The sequence below is a fragment of the Alligator sinensis genome, unplaced genomic scaffold (genome assembly GCF_000455745.1).
Source record: "Alligator sinensis unplaced genomic scaffold, ASM45574v1 scaffold714_1, whole genome shotgun sequence".
NCBI lineage: Eukaryota > Metazoa > Chordata > Crocodylia > Alligatoridae > Alligator > Alligator sinensis.
In genome coordinates, this window is record NW_005842493.1 from 699198 (window position 1) to 720682 (window position 21485).

The 21485-nt window shown below is 46.6% G+C and overlaps 1 protein-coding gene across 5 annotated transcripts in view; it reads right to left on the reverse strand.

Moving 5' to 3' along the window:
- SMTNL2 (smoothelin like 2) overlaps window positions 1–21485 on the reverse strand; it is a 69969-nt gene that overhangs the window by 28516 nt on the left and 19968 nt on the right. The window contains exon 1 of one of the 5 annotated variants that reach the window (XM_025212919.1): window positions 13967–13990. The exons of 1 other annotated variant lie outside the window; for it this stretch is intronic. In XM_025212919.1, the coding sequence (XP_025068704.1) occupies window positions 13967–13975 (9 nt within the window). In that variant the 5' untranslated portion in view covers window positions 13976–13990. Of the gene's footprint in view, window positions 1–6019; window positions 6039–9601; window positions 9622–13779; window positions 13869–13966; window positions 13991–21485 lie in introns of those variants that run through there. 3 more of the 5 variants (XM_025212924.1, XM_025212920.1, XM_025212923.1) reach the window with 3 other exon arrangements.

The window sequence follows — 21485 nt, forward strand, 5'->3', positions numbered from 1 at the left end:
TGCACTGAGATCCTTTGTGTTCATGGGGTCTTGAGTCTTCCTGCATGGACCCCTCCACATTCCTACCTGTCCCATTTCCCAGCCCTCTTTGCAGCACAGACCAGAGTGCGAATGCAGTGTGTGCCCAAGACAGTGGCTGGGGGGTCAAAATGGCAGGGGAGTCAAATCCCAGGTCTTTGAATCAATGGCCCAATTTAGCCTGCCTGGCTGAGCCCTTGTGCACCCCTGCTGCCTGCCTTCCACTATGCTGTGCTGCTTTTACCTGGAGTGCACTTGAATGGGATGAGTTAGAATGGGCCGACCTGATGGAAACCTGGACTTCCAATCCATCCGGGAGGCAAAAAGGGAGAAGGAAAATGCTGATTCTCCAGAAAGTGATGAGCCTGTTGCTGACAGCAAGAGACAAGCCCTTAAAACAAGCAGAACAGCTATGTGAGAAAGTAGAAAACCACTGCTGTGGGGGATACTGTCTACTGGATTAATTCAAAATAAAATAGACTGAGTAGGATCAGACTGTCCTTCAGGGCATAGGAAAGCAGAGCCAGGCAGAGCAGGAGATACGAAGGCAAGAGGTGAATTAATTTATACCAGACCTAATGACAGGGAAACTATGTGCAGAATCAGTCAGTCAGAAGGAAGGATTGGAGCTTCTCTCCTTTCAAATGCTCTGTCTGGGTTCTGATCAGATCAACATAAAAACAGTAAGAATTAAACAAAAAGCAAGTCTGTACAAATGAGAGGAAATCCCATGAGACACCACCCCAACTGCATTAGCACCTTCATGACCAGGGGCAAGTCTTTTCAGGAAGATGGTTAACATCTTTTCCCTACCTAGCTACTAATGCAGAAGAGCACAAACTTCAGCAGACTACAAGACACCCGTGGCATATAGGTCTGTGGGCATGTGCAACCTCCTTAGGGTCTAGAGACAAGAAGTAAAGATGGTAAAGGGATTGGAAAGCAAGCCACAGGAAGAAAGACTGAAAAAAGGTTGGTTAGACTGAGGTGGGGGAAGAGATTCAGGGACACGGCAGCCGTTTTCCAATATCTGAAAGCTTGCCATAAGAGAGATGAAGAAACGTTGTTCTTCCTTGCCACAGGGGGCAAGATACAAAGCAGTGGGTTCAACCTGCGACAAAGCAGATTTAAAATCCAAGGAAAAGTTTCCTTAGTCTATTGACTGTCAGTGAAATCAATGTAGCCCAAGAGCTGAGAAAGAGGGAGTAAGGGGAGTGTACACCAGAAATATGCAGGTCAAATGCAGGGATTGAAAATAACATCTTATCTGGAGGGGAAGGGGCTGGTGGATCACATGTATAATCTGCTCTGCTCTGTACTATGTGACCTCAAGTGAGTCATTCTGTCCTTTTCTGTGAAATGGCAATACCAGGACATCACTGATTTACAGGTATGTTTGGAGGAATGAGTCACCTCGAAGGGTCTGGGATGCTGAGGTTCAACACCAATGAAAGCCACAGATCAGATCCTGCTTGGCTCAGACACGGGGGTTTCCCCCCTCATGTTTGGTATGCTGATTTCTCAGAAACAACCCGCAGAAACCTCCTACTGCTTGAAAACAGAACCCAAATGGCCTTTGTTGCCAAGGTGGCATCATGGCAAATACAATGCTAAAACAATATAGTCAAGGCCCCATGGACTGCTGGATTTGGGTAAGCAATACTTGGATTTGTTTCCTGCAGAGATAAAAACACAGCTGCTGTTTTTATTGACTGAACCACACTGGATTATCTGTGCACTGTGCGAAATACAATCTTTCTGAGTTCCACTATGTGGACCTAACACTCAACCTCGGCCAAGCCTTTATTGCAAAATGTGCCCTCTCTCTTTCAAAAGAAGTCACATTATATAACCTCATGCCTTTCTTTCTGAATACGGCTTTAATTTATCCATAAGAGAACATGCTATATGAAAACAGACCTGGCCATGGCTGCTGAGTGATGGACAGGCTGATTGATGGACTGGGGGCATTTCTGGAAGACAGGAAGTTTCAATTTCTTAAACGTATGCATTTGTAGGAAAAACACTGATAGACTTCTAAGATTCATGCCTGAATGAGGAATCCGGGATTGGGTTGATAATTAACTATTCGTTTCCCTAATTTTAAAACGTGTTTTTGGTTGCCAATTTCAAGTATTTTTTAAATTGATCTTGAGTATAGAGGATTTGCTGAAAACGGGGCTTTAAAGTTGTTTCAAGAGGAACATCTAAAATAGGGGCACCCAAAATGATTCTGGAAATGTTGGCCCAGTAAAACTAATACTAGTAGTATAATACAATAATCAACTTATATCTATTGAGTTGCTATTGCAAAGGGTATCAGGCAGCACTGTTGCAATAGATGCCATGCTGCAGTGTCCCAACTGGGATTTCATGTGTACAGTGCCTCACAAACTTATTCTTCAGACAGACATAAATTTTCCAATAACATCCAATAAAGGCCCAGTTTTCAAAGGTGAGAAGCACTGGCGGCTCCTAATGAACTTTAGTGGATACCTTCTGAAAATCAAACCCTTGAGAATTTAGTTTGCACACTCAGCCACTGCTGAATGATGTTGGTGAAAGGGGTTGGACTGAGGGTGTCAGAGAAACGAAAAAAAGATGTGACTTGGATAAAGGGCTGAAGCAAAGGTAAACAGTGCTGAATGAGAAGTGGTGGATTTGGATAAAAAACATCACTTTGGAGAGGAGGCAGCAAAGACATGGGGGAACACAAGCTGGACCGAAGGCATATGGGTGTAGTTTTGGGGGTAATGTAATATGACCCAAACCATAGTTCTCTGCTCAAAAGCAAAATAATTTGATGCACCCAGATTAACTCATGTATGTGATAGGCCACACTTGGAAGGTTATCTGAATGACCTGGCTTTCACTTTGGACAAACATGCACTCACGAAGCAGTAATTTGTTTCCTATTATGAAAAGTAGGTTTCTAAGAACCATCAGGCCAAGAAAAAAATTTCTGGGAACTCCTTGCTACGGTTACATTATTGGCTGGTGCGGGATGAAAAATACCCCTCAGATGAGTGCACGCAAGTGCTGCCAAAGCAGACCAACCTGCCTCTCCTCTGCTTCACTAAAGGGGTGAAGATAAAACAGATGCAGGATCAGGCCATCTTCACGTGCAAACTGGGCCCTGAATGATTACTCAGGCACAGGCTGGGTTTCAGCATGGAACACTTTATCTCCAACATTGAAGACATTTTTTCCCCCAATTCATGTTTCACAATCTTAAGAAACGCTGTGGCTGTAAAAAAAGAAAGATGAAGTTGGGCCTGGGTTATTTCAAGTGCTACCAGCGGGACTCACACGTCCCCTGCATTGGCAGGCAGAATCTGAGGATTCATGGAGACAGTCCGTTATTATTCGCCAACACCATCTCAAATGCAACTAAAATAAATAGGGTCAAATACTGCTGTTTCGTGCACTAGTGTAAATCTGGAGTGATTCCACTTATTTCACTAGGATAGAAGAGTGGTGTAAGGAAAGACAAGAAAGGTGCAAGTAATATTATAAGCCGTAACTGCTCTGCACTCCTTTTAGTCATCAGAGCTAATCTTACGGTAAAACAGGTGTGAGATCAGTCTTATTATTTAAGAGAGGGAAACTGCCTTTTTTGTTATCTCGACTAGGAATGTTACAAAACCACTGGAAATTACAACAGGGTTAATGTGTTATATGTCCAGCCCTCTGAAGACTGAAGCAAGGCTGGTTTTACATGGTGCATTACACTTAGCAGTAGAGACGTTATAGTTATAATGTGGGTAGCTATTCTAATATGAAGGCACAAGCCAAAATACAACCCAGCTTCCTCTCTCAGAACAGTCCTAGCTCTGCAAGGCAAGCAGGAGTAAACACAATAAAACTTAATTTAGTCATTAAAGTAAACAGATATGGCCTGGAACAAAGCAGGTCTGTTGGGAAGGGAAGTGCTGTGTCAACACTCACTGCTGGGATGGCATCTGCCCTTTAATATGGATCTTTTAGGTCATCAATTTATTTAAGCAAGTCATGAGATCTGAACTAAACAGAAACCAGATCTGGGTGATACTTGGTAAGAGTCGCGAGTAAAGAAGCCATTTCCAACACACAACAATAAAAGGTTACATTGATCCTGCAACACCCAGAAGAAATGGCGCTTCTTCAGTTCCATTAATTAGCCTCTTTTCCATTAACCATACATTCGTTTCATGCACCACTCCTCTAACGACATCCATTCTAACAGAACACTTTAGGCTAACTCAGTAAGGGCCCTTACCTTCGTGTTACTTGGGACCTGCAGTCAATATGCTCTGGCCCAACTGACTGCCATGAGTTGAAAGTGCTTAGCACTTCAGATTTCATAGATTTTTAGGGTCGGAAGGGACCTCAGTAGATCATAGAGTCCGAATCCCTGCCCTGGGCAGGAAAGAGCACTGGGGTCAGATGACCCCAGCCAGGTGCTTGTCAAGTCTCTTCCTAAAGACCTCCGAGGTAGGGGAGAGCACCGCCTCCCTTGCAAGCCTGTTCCGGATTTTCGCAACCCTCACCATAAAGACATTTTTCCTAATGTCTAATCTAAATCTGCTCTCCATCAATGTATGGCTATTGTTTCTAGTAACCCCAAGGGGCGCCCTGGCAAACACAGTATCCCCTATTTCTTGCTGCCTCCTCCCTGATAAATTTGTAGATGGCTACAAGATCCCCTCTCAGCCGTCTTTTGCAGAGGCTGAAGAGATTCAGGTCCTTCAGTCTCTCCTCGTAGGATCTTATCTGTAGGCCCATAACCATATGAGAAGCCCTCCTCTGAACCCTCTCCAGGCCTCTCTCTTCAAGTGCAGTGCCCAGAACTGGACACAATACTCCAGCTGCGACCAAACCAATGCCGCATAGCGGGGAAGTATTACCCCTTTAGACCTGCTCATGATGCACCTTCCAATGAATGAAAGAGTGCTGTTGGCTTTACTTATCACTTCGTCACGTTGGAAGGCCTTAGTACCTTGCAGAGCCTATTCCTAAAAGATCAACTGCACCCAGTGCTGCACAGCTGTCCAAGAGAGTACAGGCAGGGGAAAGCACATGGGTCAATGAAGTACTGCAATAATGGGTGCCAGGACAAAACCTTGAAACCTGACCTATGAAACAAGAGTAGAAAGGCAGTCACTAACAGCATTTCATTAGGTTACTGCCAGCCTGACAGGAAGCTGGAAGAAGGCACTGGGAAGAACAGGAGATGCTCTTCTCCTTCAACCTACACATTACGGTCCCATTTCCCATCACTCTGGCTACCAGGGCTTGCCCCAAAGAGGAGTGTCTCCTGCATTTCATTCAAAGATAGGACAGAGACTGAGATCTTGTGCTTGTCCATGTTACTTCCCAGCATCCACCAGGCCACTGTTCTTCTTGCACGCTGTGGTTTAACGCCACAGCTGAATCCAAAGCTTGTATCACGCGTGCGTGGTCTTTGGGAATAATACAGAAATAGGCTTATCAGCAAACCTGCATTAGCTCATTCAGCCCTCCCCTACTCATAATCACAGCAATAAATCTTACTCTATCCAGCAGACCTAAAATGGCATTCAGCAATCAGTATAAGATGCTATTAAAATGCATGGATGGAGTCGGGTCTGCCTTTCTTCTTAGCGCCACATAGTCTCAAAAGGGAAATTCACCCTGATGCCAGAAGCTGGTACATGGCTCTTCGCATCACTTAAACCCCATGGAAGGTAACGCCTGCACAGGGACCCACAAACTGAAGTCCTGGTTGTACTACAATGGCAGGTTCTGCATTGCCCCCCCAAGAGGATGGTGCAAAGAGCTTAGGGACCGAAGGGACGTAATGAAATTCATGACCCTGTGTCACTCAAATCCCTTCCTAGTGGGCTAAGTGGGGCAGTGATGACAAGTGATCTACCTAAATCACACCAGAAATAAACTGCACAGTGGTGCCTTTAATCTTGCTCTGAGTGCCCCCCCTCCCACTGCTGACTGGCCAAGGGAGCCTGGCAGCCCCTCCACTCACCATTTGTTCCTTATCGACCGGGAGGCAAAAACCATGGTTTTAAATATGCCACAAACTTTGCCTCCCACCACTGACTAGACAAAGGGCCCCGGTGGCTCCACTACTTGCTACTGATTGGCCAGGAGGCAAAAACCATGGCATATTTAAAACTGTGGTTTTTGCTCCCTGGCCAATCAGGAGCAAGCAGTGAGCAGCGGGACTGCTGGGATCCCTCGGCCAACCAGCAGCAAATGATGGCAAAAAGTGCAAGATTAAAGGAGCCACTGCACAGCACACTTCCAGCGCAATTTAAATAGATCCCTAGTAATGGCTAATCCAGACTTTGGGAGCTCAGTGGTATTTCAAAGATGTTTCAAATACTGATTCTGACCATCACCCCCATCTTTGCACAGAGCTATTGCACTGTATCTGAACTCTGTTCTCTATTATTTGGATTGTGGTGAAGCTGGGGGGCCCTCGGCGGAGATCAGGGATCTTTTAAGCCAAGATGCTCGAACAGATGTGCATAAAGAGATGGGTTTCAATTCTGGCATCTACGGCCCCTAATCCCATTACCTTAAAAAAAGGAGAAAGAGATCAATTCAGTATTTCAAAAAATGTGAAATGTGAAACACAAAACAAATTTCATCTCACAACTTTCTGACTATGAGGGTGGTCAAGCACTGGAACAAACTATCTAGCAAAGCTGTACAATCTTCATCCCTGGACATTTTTAAGAGCAGGTTAGAAAGACTGGGATGGTTTAGTCAGGGATAATCCTGGCTTGATCTGGGGGCTAGACTAGATGACCTTCTGAGGTCCCTTCCAGCCCTCCTTTCCTATGATCCTATGATCTTCTCCTGGCAAAAATCAACAACATTTTACTGTTCAGTTGTGATGAAATTCCACGTTTTTGCCTGTCAGACATGGATTCTACTGCAATCCCCAAGGGCCTGTCACAGGAACGGGGGAACCAAACCTGGAGGCCACAGACACAATCATGCATGGGTCCAAGAGATCAAATGCCAGCCTTCACATCCCCCATCATACTGGATCTAGATTTCAACCTCCCCAGAGCCCACAGCCACACTGATCAGGGGAACTGGCTCTTCTGCTGGCCTGTTTTGTAAAATCCCAGCCTGGACACACTAGCTCAGTTCTTGACTCACAGTGGCAGGTGCAGCTCATTAACTCCATTCTGGAAGGTGGGAACAACTCTCTGGGCAGAGGAAACTAAGGTCTGGGTCAAAAAAAGTCTCAGAGAAAAAAACCTAAGTATAGCCCAGCTTCAGGGAATTCAAAGTCAGAGTGAACTTTATGTTTCATGGTTGTTTCAACTGCTAGTCAAGAGGAACCATAGGCAAGGGATGCATTTGGCCACTAATCCATGTGTGCATGTGCACATTAATGCATGTACACGTGCTGTGTTAGAACAGGGAGGGTGTGCTGAGCAGACTCCTCTCTGGTTTATCTAAACACAAAAGCGGTTCCCTTCTGCAGCAAGCAACTCTGCATGCTAGCAGCTAAAATCTTGTACGTGATTGTCAATCACTGTGACAGTGACACACAATTAGTTATTGCTCTAGAGGTGATAATGGTCATGCAAATCCTTCGTTTAGATGATCAAACTGCCATTGGATACCTGAAATGGACAAAAATGCATGGGATTTTTTCAATGGCAAAACCTCTACTGACTTCAATGAGGTCAGAATTTCACCTTTTGAGTCAATGTAGGAGAGGAACTCAGGTTCAGAGTCATGTCCGCTGCACTGCTGGACTCTGCACAGCATTTGTGTTGGCACCACAGGGTGGTTAGGCTTAAAAATAAAAACCACTTACAAGAATGTGTCCCATGCAGTTGTTACCCTAAGGCTTCAACCCACCATGCATGACAGAAACATCCCAGCCCCTCTCATCCCTAGGCAAGTAGAAGTCATTAATCATATTTGTATAAATTCAATACTTTTGTTGTCTTTTATAGCTGCTTGAGGTGGCTCCAGCTGTAAGTGCTTTCTTGCTTCTCCCCGGGGGATCTGCAAACCCAGCTGCTGAGAATGACTTCACTGGTAACTGGTAATGACAGCTCGGACCAAGAGCTGTCAGAAACACAGCACAGGACCAATGACTTGCCAAAGCTGGAGTTAAGAATCCAACCCCATTTTCATAGCACTAATAACATGCACTACAGATTAACATGCAGCTGTGAATGAAAAAAAAAACCCTAGTGCTTCTATAAATAATGGAAGCACAAGACTCTTCAGGTGTAAGTTTAAGCTATTTTCTTTGGCAGATGCAAAATATTGGGTCTGACCTTGAATTTAGCAGTGCGCATCAGCTAAAATCAGATGCCTGTGGCAAAATAAAGAGCCAAAGAAATGGAGGACTAAATGACTCCTTGAAAGAAAACTTCCAACAGAGAAATAAACAAGGTTTCTTCCATTTTTTGGCAAATTATGAGAGAATTAGAACACTAGCATTATGAAGTCAAGCTTGAATCAGAAGGGAGCTGTGTACCTATATGATCTGTCATCAACCTACTACTTTGCTTACTATACAGCAATAGATTCATCAGGCAGGGAGCTGGGCTGGGATTCAAGAGACCTGGGTTCAAGTCCTGGGCTTGCAAATTTGTTTGCCTTTCTTGGTTTTTTTAAGGGGTGCTCAACCTTTTTCCTGGTGGGTCTGATGGACAGGGCCCAGTCTGTCTGTGGGCCAAATCCACCTGGTGGTCCTGATCCGGCACTGGGGACAAGCATGGCAGGGCACCATCCAGGTGCAAAGAGGGGGGTAGGGGACAGCCTGGCCCCAACCCAGCCCCATGGGGGAAAGGGGGCTTGATGCAGCCCCAAACCAGCCCCATGGTGGGAGGGAAGGGGTTTGACCCAGCCCCATGAGGGGAGAGGAGGAATTGTGCAAAGAGAAGGATATGGCTTGGCTCCGACCTGCCATGGGGCTTGGGGTTTGGGAATTTGGTGTTGGGGGAGGGTGGCTGTATTATTTGCCACCACTTCCCTGCTGCCAAACTTCCCAACCTGTCGGGATCCCCAGGGCCAGATGCCATGGCTCTGTAGACTGCATTTGGGTACCCCTTCACAGTGGGGACCTGATCTCAGTTGAGTCTTTTGTAATAGCAGTCATGAATAACAACAATAACATTAATACAGTATTCTATTTTGCAGAATTTGCTTAAAAATGTTCCTGGTTCCCCATAATTGTTGAATTTCCTTCATCTGCCTAACTTTTACATCATGCAAATATTTATCAATATATCAAAAATAGATTTTAAAAGACCACATTTTTCATCAGTGGGTGTAAATGCAGGCATCTGCACTTGAAAAAGAGTCAATTTTTTTATTTAAATAAATCACTGCTTTTTGATTCATTATGAAAACTGAACCCAAGTCTTGCGAGTCCTGAACTAGCTTCCTAACTATGGACTCCTCCTTCTCCAAATACTTGCTTATCTTCCTTACTGTAGCAAATCTAAAGCTGGGGCTAACATGCAAGAATTCCTAACTCCCCACTTTCTGCTCTGGGAGACTTCACAAAGTCACGTCTTAGCAATTTGGGCACATTTATTTATGCAACTGATATAGTACAAACTGTCATCAGCGCTTTTGCTTTTCTCAACAAAGATGCTTTCGTTCTTGCTTCTGCTGAAATCTGTAGTTAAAACTATTTTTGGCTTTATTGTAAACAAGGACAGAACCAAAACCACATTTTTAACCAATACAAACAACAACACAAAATACTACTAATAACTTAGTATTTACTAATATTTAGCACTGATGCTTCTCCCTCCATGTCAATGTTAAAACTCATAGATTCATTGATCCATAGGTTGTAAGGCCGGAAAGGACCTTGGAAGATCATCGGATCCAGCCCCCTGCACCAAGCAGGGAAGATAACTGGGGCCAGGTGTCCCCAGTGAGGTGACTGTCCAGTCTCCTCTTGAAGATGTCCAGGGTAGGTGATTGCACCACCTCTGGAAGGTGTTTATTCCACAGGCTGGACACCCTAACTGTGAAGTTTTTCCTAATGTTGAGTCTGAATCAATCGTCTAGGAGTTTGTGGCCATTACTCCTCGTTTTCCCCTCGGGTGCCCTGGTGAACAGTTGCTCACTGAGCCCTCAATGTACTCCTCTAGTGTAGCGGTAAGCTACTACCAGGTCCCCTCTCAGCTTTCTTTTCCCTAGGCTGAAGAGTCCCAGATCCGTCAGCCTTTCCTCATATGGCTTGCTTTTTAAGACTCTGATCATACGGGTGGCTCTTCTTTGGACTCTCTCAAGCTTGTTCACGTCCTTCTTGAAGTGGGGTGCCGAGAACTGGATGCAGTACTCCAGCTGTGGTCTCACCAGTACTGAGTAGAGTGGAAGAATCACCTCCTTGGCTTTGCTGGACATGCATTGATTGATGCACGCCAGAGTATTATTGCCCTACTGACACAGCATCGCACTGCCGGCTCATATTCATACTGTGGTCGATCATTACCCCTGGGTCCCTTTCATTCATGGTGCTGGCCAGTTTGGTGCCACCAAGCCGGTAGGTGTTGGGGGTTGTTCGTCCCGAGGTGGAGCATTTTACATTTCTCAACACTGAACTTCATCAGGTTCCCATCTGCCCAACTCGCTAGCCTGCCTAGGTCCGCCTGTAACTGTAGCCTATCTTCAAGAGTGACCACGCTTCCCCATAACTTGGCGTCGTCTGCAAACTTGGCCAGTGAGCTCTTCACCTCTGCATCCAAATCATTAATAAAGATGTTGAAAAGTACTGGACCGAGCACTGACCCTTAAGGGACACGGCTGCCCACTTTTTGCCAGGATGACACAGATCCATTCACTACGACTCTCTGGGTCCTACCTGGCAGCCAGTTTCTCACCATCCTGACTGCCCCAGAGTTAAGCCCCCAATCCTCCAATTTTCTCACGAGGACATCATGGGATACTAGATCAAAGGCCTTTTGGAAGTCTAGGTATACAATGTCAACCTGCTCTCATGTCCAGGTGGCAAGTTACCTGGTCACAGAAGGAGATGAGGTTGGTAAGGTAAGACCTGCCTGTGACGAAGCCAGCATGGCTGTCATTCAGAATCTTACCTTCTGCAAGCTTATCGCAGATAGACTCCTTATGAACTTTTCTAGGATTTTCCCTAGGATGGAAGTTAGGCTGATTGGCCTATAGTTACCCGGGTCCTCTGTCCTGCCCTTCTTGTGGGTGGGCACAACACTGGCCCTCTTCCAGTCCTCAGGGACTTCTCCAGAGCACCACGAGTTGTGCAAGAGTTTTGTCAGGGGCTCCGCAATGACTTTGTCTGGCTCCTTCAACTCTTATAGACTTCAGTGAGATCTGTGTTTCACCTTTGGGACTCATGTAGTCAGTCCCAAAGGTAGTGAGTTTTCAGTTAAAGAAATGCATGGAAATACTGTTAATTATTTTCTGTTCATCTGTCCATCATGCATTAACATAAAGGGTAAATCGGAGACAAGCAGCATTGCTGACCAGGTATCAGTTTCACTATTAATGAGTTGGAGTTATCGCCACTGAATCATCAATGCTATGCAGAACTTTAATGCCTCCTAGGAACCGCATACCTGAACATATCCAGGATCTATTCTACTGAAAACTTTTACATCACGCCCACCCTCCTACTAATGGATGGGGTGTTGTAATTAGTACCTACCTGCCACGTGTAATTTAGGGGATTTTTGAAGCTGAATTCACCTCTTATTCACAGTGTTACCAGCCCTTGTACTTTACTGCAAGTCTTGTGATACTTGGGAGTTTTCCATGCAACCCCAGGTCCTGGAGTCATGCGATTAAAAGCACAGTAGTTGCCACTGTTTCATAAAACAAATGTCCAGCCCCCATGGTTGCAGATAAAAACTTGAAAACATAACCTGACTGTACTGCAAGGGTGCAAAAACCAGAACCAAAACAAAGTAAACCTCAATATTTTAAACTGGTGATGTTTCAGGTTTGACTTCCAAATTTTAGACACTACAGTGCAAGACTGAATTTGGGTGGCCTCCTTCTGCTCTATAATCCCAATCCAAAGACCTCTGAACTCAGTGCAGATGTTCCCATTGATGTCAGTGGGCTCTGGAGTGTGCCCTGTGCAAATCTTATGTATAGACACGAGTAGGTGAAATGCTGAGGCCTTATTTAGCCAATAAAAAGATTCCCATTGTCTTCAACAACAGATCCTCACTGAGCTACGAGTGAGTAAAAGCAGATCAAACACTTCAGGAGCTAGCCGCAGCAGATAAATAAGGGTTTCCTGCAATTTTGTGAAGGCATCAAATGTGCCACTTCAGTCTGAATGCTCAACTTCCACCAATTTTCCAGTATGGAGAGGGAAGGATGAACAAGTCTTTCCTGGGTGAGCCTTCAGAAGAATGTAACAAATAAAACAGTCACATACAATAGTCTTGGCTCGAGTTACTCAAGTGAAATTACCTGATACCACGATTAATAAATCCAGATTGCTTTACGGATCACGCTGCTCTCTCTGCAAGAGGAAACGATACGGACCCTTGTCTATAAACATGCTATTTAAAAAGCTCTCAACACTGGTCCTCTTCATATTTATAGGATCTTAGGCTGCGCTGTCTGCTGATCTGCACTTGGAACCAGATTCGGAGTTGCCTTTAGACCAGCATTTCTCAACCTGTGGGTCGTGAAAAGTGGGTTGCAAGAATATATGAAAGGGTTGCGAACAAACTTTAAAAAATGGCTTCTCCTTTAAAGAAGAAAAATGTGGGAAACTATGGCTTTTCTCTTGCAGGCTGGCAGAGTTCAAGCCTGTGAGGGGCTGCTTGAGGTCCCCCTTACCCCACACACCCACCCCCTGCCCCACACACTGTGGGGCTGGGGGTGGAGGGGCAGTCGGTCGGGAGTGAGGGGCACTGAGTCAGGACTGGCCATTGATGTTTACAAATGGGTCCTGGTACAAAAAAGTTTGAGAACTGCTACTTTAGACAACTTTGTACTACTCTGCTGCTTTAACACTACCTTAGCCAGCTCAGCTCGAGAATCTGCTCTGCCTAAAAAGACCCTCAGGCAGCCCAAGGCAGCTTTAAAAGCTTTTATACAACCTGTGGTGTCTACACCACGGATGCAACAACGCTGACACCCTGTGTTGGATGCAGGGGGCACAATCAGGGAAAAGGTGCAAGTATCCCCAGGGCTCACCCATCTCTTCAGTCCATCCTCTGCACTCTCCCATGTGTGTCTGGAGGTATATCCCCCCGCGCTAGGATGTCCTCTAAATCAATACTGTAAGTCACTGTACAGTGACTTACACTCGGGGTGAGGGAGTCACTGGCAGGGCACTGGAGGACTGTCAGCTCTTGAATGAACTTGTCTGCACCCTCGTTGCAAAGTGGGCAGGTTCCAGCCTGAGATAAAAGTGCAATTTGGGATTTATCCCGTACACCCAGCTGGACAAGCAAGCCTGGGTTCAGAGCGCGTAGGCAGGTGCTTGAAAGGTTTGTGTATGAGGGAGGGGAACGCAGACAAAAACGTGCGCAGGAGTAGGGGCTAAGACCACAAACGCAGTGCTGGGTGTCCAGCCCAACGGCATGAAAGGTGATGAGTCAAAGTAAACACACGAACAACCTACCGGTTAAAGGTGATTTGTCAGGGCAGTTTTATGAATGCTAACGTGTGCCAAACCTGTTACAGCAAACGGCTTGCGAGCATAAGAGGGCTGCATTTGTAACAACTACTACTGAACACGCTCTAATTCATTCACAGCAGGAAGGAGCAAAGCAAACTCCTCACCTGATGTACTTTCAGATGGCGCAGGTGTTGGTTTCAGCTATCTGTATTACTCACTAATGCTCACACTCGCTGCGAACAGAAGACCAATGGATACAAACTCCTGGCTTAATACCAGGAAAAACTCCTTCACAGTCAGGGTGGCCAGACCCTGCCATAAACTCCCTCCAGAAGTGGTGCAGTCACCTACCCTGGACATCTTCAAGAGGAGACTGGACAGTCACATCGCTGGGGTCACTTGACCCCAGTCGTCTCCCTGCCTAGCGCGGGGGGGGGGCCGGACCTGATGATCTGCAAGGTCTCTCGAAGGCATTTTGCTTGGCACGCGCACCTCAGGGCGGATGGCAGGGAAGGGGCCAGGGCTGCGCTGCCTCAACAAGGATCGGGTGCCTCGTGGCTCCCCCACCACCCGCCCCGGGCACACCAAACCAAGGTTGCGGGGGCGTTTATCAGCACTCTGCCCAAAAACATCGCTGACCCCTTAGACCACGGTGGAGCCGTAGCCCGGCCAGGGCTGTTATTTTAGAACGACGTGCCTGTTCTGTCGCTCCGTGCTTTAATGTTGGCCCTGGACCGAGCCTCAAACTCTGGAGCGCCGTGGCGCGTCCAAGCAGCGGACGGCTTTGTCCCTCCGAAACCAGCGGGAGCTCGGTGTCCCCGCAGGATGGCACCGGCGGGGGGTCCCAAACATCTCCCCGGGGAAGGAAGGAAGGAGGAGAAAGGAAGGAAGAGGAGGAAGGGGGAAGAAAGGAGGGAAGAGGAGGAAGGAAGGAAGGAAGGGGTGGGTGGGGGGAGCCGGACAGCACCAGGGTGCACCCCTGGGCTGCACAAACCCTCTGCTGCCCAAGGCAATGTGGCTCATCGCTGCCCAGGGAGCTACGGGCGAGGGGACAGCACCAGGGTGCACCCCTGGGCTGGGCGCACCCTCTGCTGCCCAAGGCAATGTGGCTCATCGCTGCCCAGGGAGCTACGGGCGAGGGGACAGCACCAGGGTGCACCCCTGGGCTGGGCGCACCCTCTGCTGCCCAAGGCAATGTGGCTCATCGCTGCCCAGGGAGCTACGGGCGAGGGGACAGCACCAGGGTGCACCCCTGGGCTGGGCGCACCCTCTGCTGCCCAAGGCAATGTGGCTCATTGCTGCCCGGGGAGCTACGGGCGAGGGGACAGCACCAGGGTGCACCCCTGGGCTGCACAAACCCTCTGCTGCCCAAGGCAATGTGGCTCATCGCTGCCCAGGGAGCTACGGGCGAGGGGACAGCACCAGGGTGCACCCCTGGGCTGGGCGCACCCTCTGCTGCCCAAGGCAATGTGGCTCATCGCTGCCCAGGGAGCTACGGGCGAGGGGACAGCACCAGGGTGCACCCCTGGGCTGGGCGCACCCTCTGCTGCCCAAGGCAATGTGGCTCATCGCTGCCCAGGGAGCTACGGGCGAGGGGACAGCACCAGGGTGCACCCCTGGGCTGGGCGCACCCTCTGCTGCCCAAGGCAATGTGGCTCATTGCTGCCCGGGGAGCTACGGGCGAGGGGACAGCACCAGGGTGCACCCCTGGGCTGCACAAACCCTCTGCTGCCCAAGGCAATGTGGCTCATCGCTGCCCAGGGAGCTACGGGCGAGGGGACAGCACCAGGGTGCACCCCTGGGCTGGGCGCACCCTCTGCTGCCCAAGGCAATGTGGCTTATTGCTGCCCAGGGAGCTGTGGGCAAGGGGACAGCACCCGGGTGCACCCCTGGGCTGGGCGCACCCTCTGCTGCCCAAGGCAACGTGGCTTATTGCTGCCCAGGGAGCTGCGGGCAAGGGGACAGCACCCGGGTGCACCCCTGGGCTGGGCGCACCCTCTGCTGCCCAAGGCAATGTGGCTTATTGCTGCCCAGGGCAGCTGCAGGCAAGGAGACAGCACCTGGGTGCACTCCTGGGCTGCGCATACCCTCTGCTGCCCAGGGCAATGTGGCTCATTGCTGCCCGGGGCAGCCACAGGCAAGGGGACAGCACCTGGGTGCACCCCTGGGCTAGACCCTAAAACGGTCTTTGTTTCAGCTGACAAGAGCCTCCCAGGCCCCCCCTAGCCTCTGCCAGAAGTTGTATTCATAGGTTCGTGGAGGTTCACATGCACACGCACCCACTGAGATGGGCCACGCACCCCCTGGGAGCGCTGACTATGAAACGGAAAGCGCGCATCCGGTTTCCCGACTGGTGGTTTCACACTTGGCGATCGGCTGCTGGGGGACCTTCACTCCGTCGGCGATCGGGTGCCCCCCCAGACTCAGGAGGCACCCATCGCCCATGCGGGAGCTCCCCGCTGCCAACACCGCTGTGGCTGCCTGCCGGAGCTCCCTGCTTGCCACTGCCGAGCTCGCGATGCTCCCCAGCCACGTGACGTTCATGATGGTGGGGACATCTATTCTGGAGGTACCTCAGTGGCCACCCTATAGGCAGGAAGTCTGCTGGGGTTAAGTGACCCCCGCAAGATGAGCATCCAAACGCCATTTGAATGAGTCCAGAGTAGGTGGATGGGCCGCTCAGACCATAAAGAAGTTTTTCCTTGTGTCCAGTCTGAATCAGCCTTTCAGAAGTTTGTGGTCGCTGGACCTTGCTCTCCCTTGGGCAGCCCTAGTGAACAGCTGTTCTCCCGGATCCTGGTGCACCCCCCTTATGTACTTCTAGGCTGGGGGTACTTAAGTACTTAAGTTGACCTGGGGTTCCCAGAAGAGGGCTCTGCTTGGTGGTTGAGGTTGAGGCCCCACACGCCCGTTGCTAGGAATATGTGGTGTTTACTCATTCACTTAAGCTGGAGATAATATTTAACCACTGGTGGATCGCTTGTTTTCTTGCTTTGCTGGTGGGAAGCAAAGTAAAAAATTCTTTCAATGTTTCCTGGTGGTGGTGATCTTGGGGGTAGGAGGAGGGCTCGGGGCCTAGTTCATAGCTCTGAACTGCCCCTACAGACAAATGCAAAACAATAGTTGCTTTCTTGCTGTAGGAAAGGGGTCGGCCCTCAACAGTTGTTCCCTGACAGGCAGCAGCAACAGTGGATCTAAGCTTCTGCGCCTGGAAAGAGCGGGCAAATGAGGCCCAATTCTGCCCTGATTTACACCACAGTGTAATGTTGCATTAGACATACATTGGGGCACATTAGAGGTGAAAGAGCCCTCAATTGATCGCTTTAAAAACAGACGAGACTCATAGGACAGGGTTGCCAGCTCCTACAAGGGCAAGCAAGGTATTTTCTCTTTTACTTAAAGCTCCCAGCTACTAGAATTGAGTTATTAAGTGGTACTCCCAGGTCTCTCTTTTGTTTATTCCTCATGAGTAGGTGGAAATGCACATTACTCCCAAATATCGAAAAATGTATTTTAAAATGTTGTGATTTTTTTTAAAGCCAAACTCTCATAGTGGTGGGGGTGGCTGACATGCGATGCTTGAGCACTGAGGTTGGCCCTGAGAACATAAAAATATAACAAGTGCCACACTGGGTCAGAGCGGTGCTCCATCTAGCTTAGTATCCTGTATCCGAGAGGGGCAAACGCAAAAGTGGATGTTATAGATGGAGAGCACTGACCCAGGTACCCCTAGAGTGATCTGTCCTACTTAATACCCTCTCTGGCATTCACCATTATAGGTTTAGAGATGCCAGAGGAACCATCTCCAACCATTTTGTTCAATAGCCATTAATACAGGTCTATCATCCATTAATTTATCTATTCCCTTTTTGAATCTGGCTATGCTATTTGCCTCCACCACCTCCTACGACAGTGAATTCAACATGTTAATTATGGATTGTGTAAAGTGTGCATGTGTATGGATAGAGCAATCAGGACTCACGGTAGAGGTGCTATTAGACCAACTGGATTTTTGCAACGACAACAAAAAAATCTCTAATTGCAAGCTTTCGGGCACAAACACCCTTCACCCTACAAAGATTGTAAAAGTTCTCCTGGGTAGAAATGAAAGTTCATATTTCATGGGAGCGTTGAAGATGTGGTAAAATCTGACATATGTATGGATCAAATTCTAATATGGATAGGACCAAAATGCCACTGGAGGATAGCAGCAAGACCAGAGGTTTGTTAGAAATGGTTTTCCATGAGATATTTAGACATTTGTTTAAAAAAAAAAAAAAAACAAACCCAAAAAACATTTTCAACTGAAAACAAAAGAATTCAGGCAGGTATCACTTTTTCTAACAAAAAGAAAAAGGAAATTAAAGGAAAGCAAACTCCTCGCAAGAAAATATTAATTAAGTCAAAAGTTCATTTTTCTGTCACAACATTTTGGACCAACCCTAAGCAGCACACGCCAGATCCAAGAAAATAAGCTTTGTTTGATGCTTTCTGACATAGGCCAATAATAAGTATAAAGGCATAATATTTATGAATCTGCCCCTTTGCCGATGCATTTGGGATATTGCACTATACACGTTCAAATGCATCCGATGTGGGGAGAAAGATCTTACAGCAAATTACAGTCCATTTTTTCAGTCTCGCTGTCTCCTGTTTTTAGGACAAGGGGTTCTTTGCTCCATGTTTAGACATTTAAAATTATGCCCATCATCTTTCTGGTTTTGTTTGAAAGCTCCCTTTCCCAAGTTGTCACAGCTGGACACAGCCTTGGGAATAGTGCAGCCTCCACAAACAATGACAAAACCATCGTGAAACACGTAATCTAAAACCAACTAACAGATGAGAAAAGCAAACCAAGTGACATAATTAAGGGCCGGGGGGAGAGTGCTTAGACACGCCATTTCAAAGCTGCCTAAGGGATTTAGATGTCCAGCCCCCCGCTAGGAATTGCTGTCCAAAGCTTCTAAGTCCTAGAAGATTAAACTCCTCTCTCTCCAATTTGAGTTTTGTTGTAGCTATGATTCCTTTTTAAGTTTGGCAATAAAGACTTTTTCAACTAGAATAATTTAGGGACAATCTTAGGGCCTAATCTAGTAGCGTAACACAAAAGGGGCAACCAGGGCACCCGCTCTGGCTGCCAGCTTAGGTACCCACTGCTACTCTCTCAACCACCAGATATCACGTTCAGAGTCCATGGCACAGAACTGCCCAGCACACTTCTTGCCTGATCCAAATGCTACCTTTCCAGTCATAGATCTGGGGTCAGTTCCTTATTTTTTTCCGCACAAAAGAAGCCAAACAGAATCCTGTAGACGAATAACAACTGCCCAAGACATGTAGCACCGATCTATCTCCTTAAAACAAAACCCACTCTACCCTTTTTTCTGTCCAAATGAGAAGCTTCTTGAAATCTGTCCAGGGCAATGAAATCAACCTTTTTCTTCCAACATAAAAGAGCCCCCCCCATCTATATCAGGGGTTTAACCACATTTTGGAATCGTGTGCTAAAAACGGTTTCAAACGTGGCTTTGTAGGCCGCTGTTGGGGATCAAACTGTTGGAAAGGAGTGATCTCTGTTTAAGAATTGGGCTTCTAATCACAGCCTTAAAACTATCTTGCCTCAGCTCCGCGAGCCATGATAGAAGCAATTTACCCTGAACTTTGTTCTGATCCATTCATCCACCCTCATGAAAATGTATGTACTATTCTACAATAAAAAAAACCCAGGCACTACAGCTCAGAGTGACCACAATGGTTGTGAGATTATTGCTGTAGAAGGTTCTCATATTTTATATAAGGGTCTCATTGTATTTCTAAAGCAACTGTTGCCATATAGCTTCTAAGTGCTGATATAACATCATATTACATTCCAAAATATGTTTTAAATACCCGGTGTAGCTGGAGCCTTGGAAATGGTCTGTCTTAAAGTGAGGCCTTGCTCTGAAGGGTGACTCCAAAAAAAGTGAGGAGCGGGTGCTCCAACTTATTTTTTCTCAATGATTTCCAGAACAAATGAGTTCAGTGTACTCATAAAACATATTTTTTTAATAGATGCCAGCCCAGCAAACTCAGCCTGGGCTCTGAGGATCAAGCCTGGGGTTTTTTCAGTCTTGCACTCAGCAGCAGCAGCAATAAAGGTTTACAAGTCAGTAATGGTTTAACGGCCAAAGGTTTTAACAGTCCATGACACTGGTACAAGCCCACTGCTTCAGTGGCCTTGCTCCAACATTACTGACTGGAACTAGACAAACCACTTCATCACTGATGCATGGAGGGGTGATACTATTATTATTTGTTGTTTATTGCTAGTAGTCTCCATGATATGTAAGTTAGACCAACACAAATCCTATATCCACCTTCTGAAAAAGTTATTTAAAATGGCTCAGAGCCTGCAGCTCAACCCTTCAGAGAGTCAGGACCTCAATTTCTTTCCATCACTGCAGATGGAAATACTAATAATATGCTAAGACTGTCTGCAAGCAGAACTAAGATTCAGCCAACTCCAAGAATCAGAACATCAGCACTGAAGGTGTTTACTTCACTGCATATGAAATTTTTAATTCAGCTCTGTGTTTTATAACCATGGCTCACCTTTAGGCATTATGAAGTTTTCTTAAGGTCTGTGAATCATCTTTACTCAAACCAGTAACACTCAAGGAGATAATTCTTTTGAAACCAGAACTGGACAATTTGTATAAGCAACAGTTGCACAATCATTTTCCTAATGTTTGACAGAGGAGTTAATCAGATTTAAATATATTTCCCCCCCCGATAATATATTGCATAAATAGATACATATTCTATTTCAGCTATTATAGTACCTTCAACAACTGGACTATCATTTTTAAGCGCACACTATAAACACTACCACAAATCTCTCATGAGTCCTGCAAAGATCCTTTTTAAAAAAAAAAAATCTGTCTCACTTGATTGGGGGACAGGAAAGGAACACTCTATTACCTAATCTATTAAATGTTCCAAGAGTTATTTCACATTAAAGTTTGATGCCAGATTGTGTGCATGTGTGTGTGTGTAAACGCGCGTGTGTGTGTTTTTGTAAAACTCTATGTAGCTATTTTGGCAGGTCTGCACTGATCCATTGCCATATTTTTTTGAGTGTTTGGAATCTCTGATATCAACACTGTGCTGGAGTAAAACAATGTTAGACAAAAATAGCTTTATTTGCTGCTATAAATCTTTAAAAATTCTCCTTGAGGTCTGAGAGTGAAAATTTGGCACATCCCACTGACCATGAGATCATTCAAATTAAACTTAATCCAATCAATTAACTCCTACCCCTGTAAAGGCAGTCAGTAAATATTAAATCCAAAGGCTATCAATTGACATACATGTTCTTGGGTCATTTGCTAGCACATGTAAAGTATGATAAAATAAGCTGTTATTCAATCAACAGTGTAACATGGAGCTAAAACAAATATTAAGTCAGTGCAGGCTGGCCAGAAGAAAGTGATTCATATGTTCCCTTTAACATTTAAGCTTGACTTTGGAATTTGTTGGGGTGGAGGGTTGATTATTATGAGGTCTGTGTGTTCACGTTTTAGTTCCACTTCATGCAGAGCAATTGGCTTTCATAATATTTGTACGCTGTGTTTTATATTACGGATACATAGCTAATGACAGTATCGTGCAATCGCAGTGTATGCTGAAACAGCCACTTCAGGGGCAAACGAGGATGGCAAAAGATCAAGTAGAGTGCAAGACCCAAGCACAACAGTGATTTGTGAGGGGATTTCAGACACTGGTTTAGTCTTGCCCTTAATGTGTAAATAGGGATAGACCCGTCAAATCCAGTGGAATTATGCTGATATACATCAGCTGCAGATCTGGCCGTAAGCGTTTGCAAAGCGCT